Raw genomic sequence first — 15,341 nt, 5'->3', positions numbered from 1 at the left:
ATTTTTTGATGACGACGTAGTTTTGATCAGTAATTATATGGAATAAAAATATAAAAAATATTTTTTTGGAAATTTTCCGATGTGACGAGTGTAAGTGATAGATGTGCGGTTCTAGAATTTCGTTGAAAAAATATTCTCTCACAGAAATGTAAATATCAACATCCGCATATAAATTTTTAGTATTGTTACCGCAGTGCAAAGAATATAATTTAAATATTTTAATGAATATTGAATAAAATTTCATTATTACACTCTTTATAAAGTGATTGAAAGATTTTTTTTACAGTGTTCCTCATTTTTCTAGCCTTGATGCTTTGACATTAGTGTGTTCTATATAATAATTTTTTATGACTTACTCGCACAAATGCTAATGAACAAAGAATTCATGAGATACATATACGTATATAACTTTTCTGATCTTTAAAAATTGTTTATAAAAGCTCAATTTAGAAATATATTTCCTACTTTGGTAAGAAAAAAAAAATATTAAAATATTATTATAATACAAATAGAAGTTTGAAAAATTATACTAGTGATTACATGACTCGGAACTGGAATCTTAATGGATTAATTTATTACATATTTTACTTTGTATGGTAAATATGTAGATGTATTTAAACAAATCACATATATATTTATATAAACAATATAAATAAAGATTAATTATGTTTACTATAAAAATTAATTGTAATAATATATTTATAAGGTATGGGATGTTGTCTGTCTATAAGGCATTTTATTTTCAAAGGGTGAGAAGAGGGGTTGATTAATGGAAACCACTTCTAACAAAGGAGGATCAATGGCAAATATAATATTTAAAATTTATAATACGGAAAAAAGATACGCTCTAGGAGAGTGCTAAAAATGAAATCATAAACCTGTAAGATATAAGATAGGAGAGTTTCGGATATATAAGACATTTAAGAACTAATAAAAGCAATTATTTTGCTGAAAACTTTTGTTTCTACAGCACTGGTGTAGTAATCATATTGTTCATTTGGTTTTGTTTGTTTTTAGAACTCTTTTTGAAAGTATTTATTTTCCATTTTTTTAATTTTACTTAAATTTGTGCATGTCCTAAATCCAAATAGGCTCTAAAATACGAAAAATTATGTACTCTTTCTCACTTTTTAAATATTTTAAAATTATAAAAATATATTATTTTAATACATATTTAGTGCAGTTGTCATTAACTCATCAAATAGTCTTCTTTAAGATGTATTAAATATTTTAACCATAATTTTTATGTATTTATATATATATTTTTTTGTTTTTTTAATAATTTTTTTATACAATTTCTATACGGCTATAGGTCAGTTTTTGTTAAAATTAAAATCAAACGTTTGTTTAATAATTTTTAATATATTATATATTTCGACTGTCCTTGAGAGTCATCATCAAGATCAGGATCTAACATAAATTAATATTAAATTAAATAAAAATGTAGTAGGTGTCTCATTTAGCAAATAATTTCTTTCACAGCTTTAGCCCAAAGAACTAACATATAGATAGGTTTTAGTAGTTGAGTTATAATCTTTTATAATTTCTTTGTTTCTTGATTATCTTTTTTGAACCTTATTTATATACCTTCTTTTGTAGGTATAGTTCAATCATGATTTTGGCGTAATATATATTATTTTCTAAAACCAATTCTAATAAAGCCTTAAGTATTTGACACTATTTTTTATGGCATTTCAGGTGCTATTTCTACGTGATGTTTTTTATAACATGCTATTATTTTTCACAGTATACCATACTTTCGTTTTTCATTGACAGAATTTTGTCCCTTGTTAAGTTTCGTTAAATTTGATATTTGCTACATTGAACGTTAACTGTGTGTTAAAGGATTTTATTTATATTTAAATAATTCAAATGAAAGTTTTTTATCAGTGCTAGAATTTTTAAAAAAGTAATTTCCATCTAAGTATGTAACATACATAAATGATACTAACTATAGTTGAGTCAGTGTACTTGAGAACTTTTACTCTCTATTAACTGCGAGGTTTTTTCATAACCCCTCTCTACGTGTTGACTGGATTATTGTTTAACACTTCATCAGGCTAAGCAATAACTGTCCTCAGATCTGTATACCTCCCTGAGGAACCTGGGAGGTTCGATAACGCGGTGTTGGTAAGCCTGAGAGGCTTTACGTAAATAATTTCAGAAAGAAATTATTTTTGATTTAAATTTACAATTTTTCATTTAAATATTAATTATTGTATATATTTCTATACATAATATTGTCTGCCTATGAATGAATTTGAAAAATTTCTTTTGCTGTTTTAAAAAATTTGGCAAAAGAATAATATCTGAAATGCTTTTAAAATTTCAAATCGGACCGCTGCATCCTAGATCGCATATATCAACCGCAAATTACAGTTGCAATACCAACTGATGCATTAAAATACCCAACAATGTGGAACAAAAAGAGAAAGTTTTGCTTAAAATTATGTTTGGGGAAACAAAAGTGAATTTAGTAAAAAAAAAGTAAATGAAAAGAAAATTTTATTTAAAAAAAAAAAAACAAATAAAATTTTATTATTTGGCAGCACATGTGAAAGGGACGTTGACAGGGCATGCAATTGAAATGTACTTTGATTCATTCAAACCGACCAAGCACATACGAACATACATTGCGCTCGTATATACGTACATATGTAAGTGAATATGTAAGTGAATATGCAGTTTAGATCGTTACGTTACGAAATGAAATAAATGAAAATCTAATAAATTGCATTCACTGGTAACAAACCAAGCAATTTATATGTAATGTAGTATATAATGTACGAATGAGTATGTATAAATATTGCCAATTTACATTCTAATTGCAACTCTTTGCGGCGCACCGCGGCTGCCGTATTGAACATAAGCCGCACCGCTTGCACATAGTGACAAGACGATAAATTGTAATTCGTGTTGCCATTCTGTCTGCCATTGCTTTGTCATGCTTGACGTCGTCTGACAACCGGGCACTACGAGTACACTTAAAAATGCCTTGTGGTCTGTGTACTGGGCGGTCGGGAGGTGTGTTGCAGAACAAGTGATCGTGCTGCAGATAGCTTAATAAAGGCGTGCAAACGAGTGTTTGACTTGTATTGCGGCTTTTTTATATGAGACTTTAAGTATTGTGTGTGAATATGTGGTTGTGTGCGCTTGTACGTTTTTTTTTTGTAGCTTGTACGTTTAACATGCTAAGATCATCAGATCTGAACAGACAAACTGGCACTGGCGGATTCCTTAACTGAAATAAAATGAACTAAGCGGAAAAAACCTTGTACCAGTGTAATGTACTGCAGTGAGACTGCTGCACTGTAGCACTGTAGCACTGCAGCACTGCACATACACACCGCACAAAATATATATGCCGGCAGATTACATTTTAATAAATCAATGATTATTAATGGCTTGTTGATGTTACGCTACTTATCCAAATATACGCGATTGGATCTATATGCAGGTGTATGTTTGTATATTTATATAATTATTTTTATAGAGAAGTGTCGGCATAATATTAATTATATTACAGATAAAGTATAAGGTAGACAATTGGACGTAAGATAATAATTCTTATTTAATATTAGTTGTTAGCTAGTACTCCTAAGTTTTTTTTTGTTTTTTTTGCCGAACAGAAGTGTTTGGTACTCCAGAATATCAGATGGTGTATAAAGAGATTAATTTGGTTTGATAGTTTGGCGAATACATTGTATAGATAATTATATAAAATTGGTTAAAACCATTTGCAAAGCGTTAAGACGTCTAAATTGTTGGAGAAGTTATAAAGCGTTCAAATTAGTTTAAGTCAGTTTAGTTAAGGAGAGAGCGAAAAAATTATTTTATTTGATTTATATCGCCGACGTTTCGTTGCTCTTATAACTTCTGCCTCAGGATACTTTATTTTAATAACGATATCATCTCTATTCTTTAGAAGTTTCATATTTAAAAATAACATGTTTAAATTAAATTAAAAGTAATAAAGAATATTTAATCATATTGTCAGATTACATAAGCTTTTTGGAAAGAACATATAACGGATTTAAAACTTTATTAAGTTTTAGGTTCATAATGCGTCTGTTGCACTTCGAAACAACAATTGCTCTATTGTGTCACCGAAAAGTTCATTACACTATTGCCATTTTATTAATTTATAATATATAATACTTGTTTCTCTCTCTAATTGATTATTTCGAAAAAAATCGAACGAAAACGCGGTATTGGTAAGAAACAATTTTCATGACTGCGAAACATTCGTCAATGGACCTAAATACAAGAGATTGGCAGCCTTACAAATATAGCTAACATAGATACAGAGAACAATACGCAGAAATCCTAAAAAAATATGTAATTGTGTTTATCAAAAGCTAATTAAACAATATAGTATTATGTTATATGATCATCAATATTCGAAATTAAATTGTGTTTTACATACATACTTAAACATTTTAAAAATCGAGTGTTTTCATTTGGGAAAGATCAGTTATAGCGATTTATATTTTATACATACATATTGCAGTAAAAAGTTTTTAAAACAAATCATTTTCAAAATTTACTACATCATCATGGATGTTAATATTAATATGTAATTTAAATTAAGAACTTCCAAGTAATTAATTTAAATACAAAGAACCTTAAATAATGAAAAATTAAAAAAGGAGTTTTTTCTAGTAATAATAGGATGAAAGTTTATTAGCAAAAGCTTATCAGTTTATAATGTATAGAATGATAATATATATTATTTATTTATTTCTATTTGAGCCAGTGCACTTGAGAATTTCTACTCTTTCTGAACTCGAGATATTTTTAAAATCCCTCTTTATGAGTTTTGATTTATATCTTTTTAATTACTGGTCATCAATTTTTTCGTAAATAAACAAGATTTGCTTTATATACATATATATAATATATATGGATATAGTGTAAATATGGATAAAAATATTAAATAATTTCATACAAAAATTATAATTATATCCTAACCAACGATTTCATTTTTTTTTTTATAACACAATATAAGTTTATTTGGAATAAACAATAATAAATATAAAAAACAAAAAGAATCATAAACAAAATAAATACAAAATATTTTAAATACAAAATATTTAAAATACAATATATTTCAAAATACGGAATATTTCTATAGAAAAAATTTTCAACTAAACTACTCGGTTTTAATATATCAGTTAAAAAATATGTGTCACGACTTTTAGGCATTGGGGAAAGATTTCTAACATGAGCTCATATATTGCTGTATTATTGAGAGACAGTCGAATATACCATTTCTATTTGTTTTATTATATCAAAGTATTATTAATATTAAAAAAAAACAATTATACATTATGATCTATTAGATCTTTATCCTATCGTGTCCAAAAGCTATATTAAAACTCATTTTATATTTAATATGATCTACATATTCAAATCTCTATATCAAATTCGGTTTAATGAAAGTTAGTACTGTAAATATTTCCTGACAATCGTAGGACATAAACAGATAACAGTGGGTAACAGTGGATAGGTCAACCGTAAAACATGAGCAGTTAAAATGGGTACAATAGTTTGGTATACTTTGCATTTCATAAAATCTACAGGTGTAAGCGTTTTTGAGTTTTATCCTTAAATGATGATAGCTAATAGAAGCGTATCCAGTCTAAAAATTACATATTAGTTTGAGTTCAGATATGTTTAGACTGAGAAACATTTTGGTTGTGTGCTAATTTTTATAATCAGTTTTAATTGCTTTAGGCCTTTAGGTACATGATTTTACAAATAGTGATTAAGAATACTTGCATTTTTAAATTATTTAGATTTAATACTCTTTCAAAGCAATTGTGATAAAAGCATATAACAATTTATAAAATCAACGGTTTTATGAACACTTACATTGCCATTAACTGCATTGCATCTTTCTCTAATAGAGACTTCATTACAATATCATAATCATTTTTTTATGAATAAATAGTTACATTATCTCACTTTGAGAATTAAAACTTCTTAGTACGGAAGTATATTTTATATAAAAAAGTTTCATTTTGGCTGTACATGAAAAATTGAAATTGTTTACAGTTCTTGTTATAGTCTGCCATACGACACGAAATCCTGACTTTGCCATACTGCTGCTTATTTTTGTAGATCTTTTGTAAGTCAAAAAGCCAGATTTAAGTTAATATCGCTCTGTCATATAAATTACAATTAATTAAATGCACACGGCAACAGGGAAATTAGAAGAAATTAAATTGAAATTAATTTGCGGCTTGTAGCTTAAATTGTACTGAGTCAGTTTTAATTGCAATATATCACGAGCCCAATTAATAAAATATACTATATATTGCTTTGAAAAAACTGCATGACAACACTTATAAAAAATATGAGATTTTATAAAAAATATGAATTTAAAATTTGTAAAAAAAGTTGAATATATTTATAATTATTAAATTAAAATTGAAAATTGTTTAAAAACGTTTATTAGTATTAATTTATTGTAAATTATATATTGTATATTGGGACTAATACAGGGTACAAATATAATTGAAATGATGTTACATGTTACCATTATACAAGTAGTTCTAACGTATTATATTTCAAATTAATTTAGATATGATAACTATTTGTTTATGGAAACCAAAACCAATGAATAATATTGTTATGTATCTAACCGAAAAATCACTTAAATTTTATAAAGACTAAATCTAAGTAACCCAAGAGTTTCTGGTTTCAAATCGCTTAATTAATTTATGTAATCTACATGTATGTATATATGTATAGTTTTAAAAACTTTGACAAATAAAAAAAAAATATTCATCATTTATAATGACACATTAGAGAGCACTTCAAAAATGTAGAATTGAGATCATATATGCTGAACCTTAAAATATGTTAGATATTATGCACAATATCTGAAGTTAGCTTCAGCCAATGGCATGTTATATGAGAGTACAGAAGAATAATGGATATGCAGAGGAATAAGTCAAGGTGACAGCGGTTTTCCAAATTTTTTACGCCCGTACCTGTATATGCCTTCAAAAAACTGAACTGGGAAACCAAAAGGATAAAAATTAAAAACATATTTTTAACCTACTTGCGGTTTGTGGATGATATGGTCTTAATAACTGATAATTTGCATGATGCAAAAGATATGCGAATGCAATTGAAGCAGATTGCACTTACTACTGGTTTACATCTAAAAAAAAAACAAAATTTATGACAAGTTTAGTAACAAGTGATAAACTTACAATGAAAAAGAATCTGTAAATAAATAAGGAGATGAGTGAGTATAAATATTTTAGGCATAAAAGTATAGTCGGTAAAGGTAACCAAACCCACAAAGTAAATCAATGGAATGGTTTGGATAGGCGCCGTTTGTTAAAATGACTGATATCTTTAAAACCATTCATATATTCATCTTAAAAGATAGCTATACGATCAGTGTGTGCTGTCAGTTATAGTGTATGGGTGTAAAAACTACAGTTTATAAGCAAGTGGCAGCTTAAGTGATAAACATAATCGAAAGAATAACCAAACTAAAGTGGCAATGGGCTACATACGTGATAACCATGACAGACAGTTGATGGACTTAATGAATTTTTTGAAAGCATGCCCAGGAAAGATAAGTAACAATTGGAAAACTGCTTCAAAATATGAAGCGATGATATTAAACAAAAAAAAATTTTTTGGAAAATATGTGGAATTCCAAATAAAGCAAAAAGGAAGTATTTAGAGGATGGTTATATTCATCAGTAGATTGTAAATGGTTTGGTTATGAATAATAAATTTAAAAACTAAAATTAAACGTCGAAGGAACTTTTAAAGATAAAATCCTAATTTTTTAATTCTTTTAATAAGATTATAAATATTATCGATTATCATTTTATCGATAATGGTTTTATTGCTTGAAGATTTTCTATGAACTTTTTACTAGTGTACTGCTGTTTGTTTTTAATTATTAATTTTTTTATTTTATTTATATATTGCTTAAATTAAAATTTGTTAATGGTGAACAATGAATTTCAAAAATAAACTGAAATGCAAAATAAACTTTTAAAGATAAAATGCTATTTTATTTAAATATTTTAATTAGATTATGAGCATTATCGATTATTACTTTATCGATAATAGTTCAGAGATTGTCTCTAAATTTTTAACTAAAGTACTGTTGTTTGTTTTTAATTATTAATTTTTTATTTTATTTATAAAATGCTTATATTAATATTTTTGATGGTGAACCATGAATTTTAAAAATTACCCGGAAATGCAAAAGGGACTTCTGCAAATTTTTAGCTAAAGAACTAAATTATTGTTGTTTATTTTTAATTATTAATTTATTTTATATAAATATAGCTTATATTAAAATTTGTTGATGGTGAACAATAAATTTCAAAATTAAACTGTCTTTAAAGGTACTTTTAAAGATAAAATGCTATTTTTTATAAATCTTTTAATTAGATTATGAGAGATCTACTGTGAAATTTTAACTAAATAAATATTTTTAGTTTTGAATTTATTTTACATATTTTTATATTTTTTAAAAGTATTAACTCAGGGCAAACTATTATGCAAACTGTTGTTATAAAATGTCCTATTAAAAATATGATAAATATTATCTTTATTTTTAAACAATAATTTTATTTATTCTCATTAAATAATTTTTTTATTTCAATAATTATATTGTTATATAAAAGAAGAAAATAATAAATCTAAACTTGAATATAACAGAACTTCTATTTTCAAAAGTTTCATAGTTCCTGCAACGCTTATCAAGTAAAAACACATACTCATCTATTTATCTAAGTACATTTCCACATTTCCACATAACTTCACAACTTCCCAAGAATTTTTTTAAATAATTGATGTTGACTCATTTATGTTGAATTGATATTTTTTGTTGCATTTTATGTTGTACACTCAAATTATTTGAAATGCACTCAAATGATCGGAGGTTTGTGTGCTCAGTTCAGAGAGAATTAATATTATTACAAAAATCTCAACAAACCAAAAAGAGAGAGAGCATTATCACAAATCATATAAATTGAAGTGTTTGAAGTGGATTTTAACAGTTCTGTTTCTGACTTTGAGACATAACAGTAAAGTTTGGGAGATTCAGTCGTCGTATAAGTTGTAAAATATATTAGTATTTTATTTATCTTCGTTTAAAATATTTTTGTTGTAATATTTAAATCTTAAATTTGTTAATTGCATAAAGCAAAACTAATCAAATCGGCCTGTAATGTCTATTAATTCTTGCACTTTGGTCGTCTGCCGTGTGACTAAAGCTGAAAAAAAAATTTTAAAACAACAACCAAAAAAACCATTTTTTATATATAAAATTACCAAATTATAAAAAAAGGCTCTAAGACATTTCTGTAATCAATCAAATTCTGTGAATGTTTAATAATCAACGCGTTCGTATAAATTTTAAACATTTTTGTGAAGTATTTAAAATAGCAATATATAATTAAAATTGCTAGCGAAATTTGCAAAAAATACGTGCTTAAAACTGTGTAATTAAATCTATCAAAATTTCGCCTTTAACAAGAACTGATTTCTTCAAAACGGAGCCCTTCATAGATTCTATGTCATTTTTAAATTCTATGTCGTTTCTATTCAATAAAAAAATACAAAAGCAACCAAGAGCCAACGGAAATAACTTTGAACTGATAAATTCATTTATAACGTAACAGTTAATTTAAAATTAAAAAGAAAAAAATTAAATTAACTGTAGCACCTGCGAACAAGTGTGCAAATTGTTAAGAACTTGATTGAGTAAAATAAAAAATTTATATACAAGTGAAAACAATTATTGTATATTCTTCTGTGCGAATTATATTCTTCAGTTTTTTAAAAAAGAAATCTTTAAACATTACCAATCTACGCAGAAAAAGAAAAAAGAAATCAAATGTAAGTTTCATATTTTTAAGAAAATCACATTTTTGAATTTATTTTTATTTCAATTAAAAAATTTGATTATTTTACTTAATTTATTTATTTATTTATTTAATTTATTTAGTTTATTGTTTTTTAAGTTTTATATATTATGTTATGAACATCATATTTTAATGGAGAAATCCGAATACCTGAGGTGAAATATATTGAAAAAATGCAACAATTGTCTGATGCAATTTTATTCAATAATTTAATAAAATTTTTTAAATATTTTTTTAATTTTTATTTAAAAGAATTTTATATTTTAATCTTAAGATTTCACTTTTAAATCATTCATTTCTTATTAGTTTGGAATTAAAAGAATTGCAAGTGTTCGCATCAATCATTAATACAGACAGACGAACGATACATTTTTTACGTCTCGTCTCATCTAAATATAAAACAGAAATATTAACGTCACATCCCAAACTAAATTAAAGGAAGATCGTTTCGATATTCTCCGTTAATTAAATGAAGAAATTCATTTTCGCACTACGATCAGTTTGCCTTTGTTTCTAAGCGTTTTTGTTTGTTAAAAAAAGATTATTAAATAATGAATTAAAAATTATTTAATCATCATAACGGCTTTTATGCTATAAGTTGTGAATAATATGAGCTGAAATTTTGAGTGGTTTCTTCTAATCAAATTTTACTGGAGGCATTGTGAATTTTTCTTTTCGTGTAAAAGGACGTGAGCTAAGTTACTCAAAACTATTGTGAATATTTGTAACTTTTGAGAAAATTTGCAAGTATGAGTTCTTTGATAATGAAGTAAAAGTTATATGATATTAAATTCTTTAAAAAAAAAAAATTTGCTTAAAATAATATGTTTAAAAATTAGTTTAAATAAAAAACTTAATTAAATTATGAATAAAAAAAAAAATTCAAAAGAAAATAATCATAAATAAATAATCATTTTCGTAAAATTAATACCGATTTTCTTTAATGATGCTTAAATTATAATTTTTTTATAATGTAAAAATGAAAACAAAATTATTAAATTAAAGAATTAATATTATTTAAAATGCTTAGTAAAATGAGTTTTAGATTTGATAAATTGTTTATAATAAATTTAGATAAATACATATCCAAACACTCAAGAAACCTTTTTTCTATTATTTATTGTCATATAATTACAATTTTTTTACATAAATATATTTAAACAAACAAACTAAAATTACAGGAATAATTTAATTAAATACTATATAACAATTAATATAAAAATAAAAATTTTTTTTTAAACTTTTATTTCACTTAAGCTTTTTTTTATTGATTATAAAAAATTTTTATATAATTTTTAACTTATAAGAAATCAGAATAACAGAATAAAGTAGATTTTTCTAACATTCATTTTTTTTTATTTATATTTTATTATAAAGTAAATAATATTTATTAATATCAAATTAGAAATAAATTAAAATTAGACTTTAGTGAAATGTTTTTATTAAAAGTAAAAACATAATACATTTTAATCAACAACTGAAGTTAATTATAAAAACCTAATATAAATAATAAATAAATTTTAACCAAATTGATAAGAATTATAATGATCAAATGATTATTATTATGATGATGATGATTTAAAAAAAAAGCTAAAAGTTTTGAATACTATAACGATATAATAATATTGATATAAATAATATCAATATAAATAAATTATTAAATATATTCTTATTTTATTTGGAAAACTTCAGTATTGAAAGCCGTTTATAAAGAATACCGTCAACATTTTTTTTAGATTAGAAATAAAGTATAGTATTTTTTAAATGTTGTTATAGTATTAGAAGGGATTTAAGTTAGTTTTTGTTGAGAAAAATATAGCACAGGAAAAAAGTATATAAAAATATAAAAATCAAAGATATAGGAAACTTGATTTTCACAATTTTAATTGATTTATATTAAAATTTTGGTTGAACATTATACGCTTACAAAAAAAAGTATTACAGTTCTCAATAGTTTCTTGCCGCTATACCTATAAATATCAGTGCCCGATAGACTTGTTTTAGTAGTTTGTAAACGACTGTCGATAGTAACGTAACCTCTTAGCTGATAAATAATATTTTATTTTTACAAATTTGGTAAACATAAAAGAATCTAATTAAAATTATCTTCATAATAAACATATAATAATTTAAAAACATCTCTTGGAATATAAAAATTTGAAATAAATTTTTAATTGAAAATTATAATTTTTAAATTTTTAATTTAATTTTTTATTATTATAATTTTCAATTAAAGTAGGAAAAAAAAATTATACATAAACTTATATTTATAATACAAACAAATATAAATAAATAACATATTAATAAACTTTTAAAAAATAAATTTCAAAGTAAAAGTATATGAAGTAAAAATATTTACAAAGAATATTTGATATTTCTTGATATATGATTGCAAATAAAAACTTTAATATAAACATTAATATTACATTAATATAAACATTATATTAATATATAATTTATGAAATAAATTAGATAAATAAATATTAATACGCTAATATATATATTTTAGCGAAATTAAGAGAAAAACATTTCTTCCTACTAATATTATAAAAATATTAATTTCAAATGAATAAACGAAGATATTATTTTATATATATATACATTATTTTAATATAGTATGTACATATACATTTTCACATACAAATATATAAAAAAAAATGAAAAATAATTGCAAATATATTCATAATCAAATATTTCAAATGTATATATACCATAACTAATTAATGAGAACGACGTCTATAACTTCAAAAATGACATTTAAATAAAATATATTATAAATTATGATAACGTCAAATCAAAACTGTATTATCTCGGAATTTTGGACATAAATCAATTAAAATTAAAATAGTATTTCAAATAAATTTTTTTCACTACGATTCACTACTCATATCCTGTTATCTATATTTGCTAATGTGTCACGTCGCACCCAATGGAATTTCTTATCATTTAATAACCACATCGTTGCTAAGAATAAGTTTCGCAGTGATTTCAGGCATATGTAATTATAATATTGCTATTATATATATATAAAATCTTGCATATTTATATATTAAATATATATATTAAATAATATACCATAGATTACTATACTAAATAATGGTAATAAATAATATTGTGCAAATTTTTTATGGCGAAATTCTTTTGAACTGAATTAAAAAATGTCATAAAAGACCACTGATAAGACCATCAGTGAAAAAAAAAATTCAAAGACCAAGCACGACATAACGATACAATAATCTTATCAGTTGGCACGCCTCTTTATGCCAATAGCAGCCTTGCTACTTTTCGCGTCTGTAGCAACAGCAGTCAAGTACAATACAACAATCAAATAAATGCCAATTAATTAAGGAGCATTAAACGATTTACTGAGTTCTTAATGGGTTTTTAATAATACTGCGATAGCTTTTATGTTACCAAAGTTGATTGAACTGAGAAAATACTTAAGATTTATTTTGTATTATGTTATATATTTATCATATTATATTGTGATATCACATCATATATTGCAATAATATATATCTAAATTATTTTTTTTCTTCTATTTCTTTTTAGACTATGAATGTACACGGGTTAATAATAGCGCTACTTGTGTTCGGCGCCGTAGCTGTGCACAGCCGTGCTATTGATGATGTCGACAATTCCATCGAGGCTAATAGCGAACAACAACAACAGCAACCACAGTCAAGACAAAATCGATTCGAACAGGATTGGATTAAATTTACTAAGCCACCTCCGTCCAAAGTATTTCAGTCTTTGGGCTCACCAGTCGAGATTGTCTGTGAAGTAATGGGCTCACAAATACCCACAATTAGTTGGGTAGTTGGCAATTTGCCCCTTTCAGAGGTTAGTATATATTAAAAAACTATTTATTTTTCTTACTGTTACTCATATAGCTACGAAAAGCAAAAGAAAATTTTTTTATATTATCCAACTAGTATTTTAAAAAATCACTTTATTTTATTCATTTTTTAGCTTGACAGCATGGAGTCCAATGTTATATCAGAATCTAGTCCTAGTGCCATAGTGCGTGTTCGTTCCGTACATATTGTTGATCACATGTTGAGTGAACCACGTACCTATACTTGCGTCGGTCGTACCGGACCAAAAACAGTTTATGCTTCTACTACAGTTTATCCTCAGAGCGATTTAAAAGATTTGGTACAAGTACGGGACAAACCTTTCGCAACAGCTCTAAAGCCAAAGATCATTTACAATGAGAAGCTACATTTGGATTTGGTTGGTTCAAATATTATGTTGCCATGTAAAGTGCATTCACGTCCACGTGCTGAGGTCTTCTGGATGAATGGCGAAGGCAAGCTAATTGAGCAAAACCATCGCTATAAAATTTTGCCTAATGGAGATTTGTTAATTTCTGACATTAAATGGGAAGACATGGGTGGATACAAGTGCATTGCACGAAACATTCACGGAAAAGATACAGCTGATACCTTTATCTATCCAGTACTTGTAAGTATATTGTTTTTTTATATAATTTTTTATGACAGTATTTTAATAACTTAAAGTTCAGTTGCGAGAAATTTTTTTACTTTGTTGCCAAAAATTGTTTAAAAATGTTAAATATAATTACAATATTTATATTATATCTTTACTAATTTTTACTAATTTAATTATATATTTTTTTATTTTATTTACAGAGGGAAGAAAGCAAACCTTAAGACGCTGTCACATTGGCAACAATTTAAAATTAAAGTTTCCTAAAGCGAATATGCTTAAAACTGTTTAGTACTTTAAATAGCCAAAAAATTCAGAGCTAATTAAATAGAAAATGATATCAAAAAATGAAAAAAAAAATTAATAAAAAATTAAGAAAAGTCAAAAAAAAAATATTAAATTTTTTTTTATAAATTTAGTTATTTAATAATTGTATTAATCACATTTACTAACAATTCCTCTAGGCTAAAATAATTTTCACTTCTGTTAGAAAAACTTATTTAATTTTTATAACTTTTCTTATCTCGTATCTAAGCACATATATGAAAATATCTACTACTAAATGTATTAACTTTTGTTATTAACTATTTAATTAATTTTTAAAATTAAATTAATTAAACTTTATTGCCTTACTTTACTCGAAATTTGAATTTTCACTTTTAATTATTTAAGACATTTAAAATAATATATAAATAAAAAACAAACATATAACCTCATAAATATGTACTAGTAAAAATATAAATTAAATATTCAATTAGTTGCTTATATACTTAAGAGTATATTAAGCCGAAATCGTATTAAGTTGGCCGTTACTTAATTTTATTTTAATTATTTTTAATTTAAATTAATTTAGTAATTAAATTTTTTTGCTGAAAGTCGCTTCACATCATTTTGTTTTCGTTTTATGTTGCATTCATTGTCAGTTTTTATATTATAATTAATTTATTTTGCACAAATTGTTAAAACCATTCAATTCAT

General features: G+C 24.8%; 1 protein-coding gene across 1 annotated transcript; it reads left to right on the top strand.

The window, feature by feature from the left end:
- Positions 1–9,046: 9,046 nt before the first annotated feature.
- On the top strand, positions 9,047–14,887 carry LOC119672264 (neural/ectodermal development factor IMP-L2). Its single transcript, XM_038083277.1, has 4 exons — positions 9,047–9,885; positions 13,464–13,754; positions 13,884–14,378; positions 14,567–14,887. Exons 2-4 carry the CDS (start codon positions 13,467–13,469, stop codon positions 14,585–14,587), a joined length of 804 nt encoding a protein of 267 aa, XP_037939205.1. The 5' UTR covers positions 9,047–9,885; positions 13,464–13,466; the 3' UTR covers positions 14,588–14,887.
- Positions 14,888–15,341: the final 454 nt, after the last annotated feature.

This window comes from Teleopsis dalmanni, chromosome 1, assembly GCF_002237135.1.
Source record: "Teleopsis dalmanni isolate 2A chromosome 1, ASM223713v2, whole genome shotgun sequence".
Lineage (NCBI taxonomy): Eukaryota > Metazoa > Arthropoda > Insecta > Diptera > Diopsidae > Teleopsis > Teleopsis dalmanni.
This window is presented reverse-complemented; position numbering and strand designations above follow the sequence as displayed.

Excerpts from the sequence above, each read along its gene's own strand:
- LOC119672264 (XM_038083277.1), top strand. The coding sequence starts at position 13,467 with ATGAATGTACACGGGTTAATAATAGCGCTACTTGTGTTCGGCGCCGTA. Across the intron at positions 13,755-13,883 it reads GCAATTTGCCCCTTTCAGAG|CTTGACAGCATGGAGTCCAA; the intron begins GTTAGTATATAT and ends TTCATTTTTTAG. Across the intron at positions 14,379-14,566 it reads CCTTTATCTATCCAGTACTT|AGGGAAGAAAGCAAACCTTA; the intron begins GTAAGTATATTG and ends TTTTATTTACAG.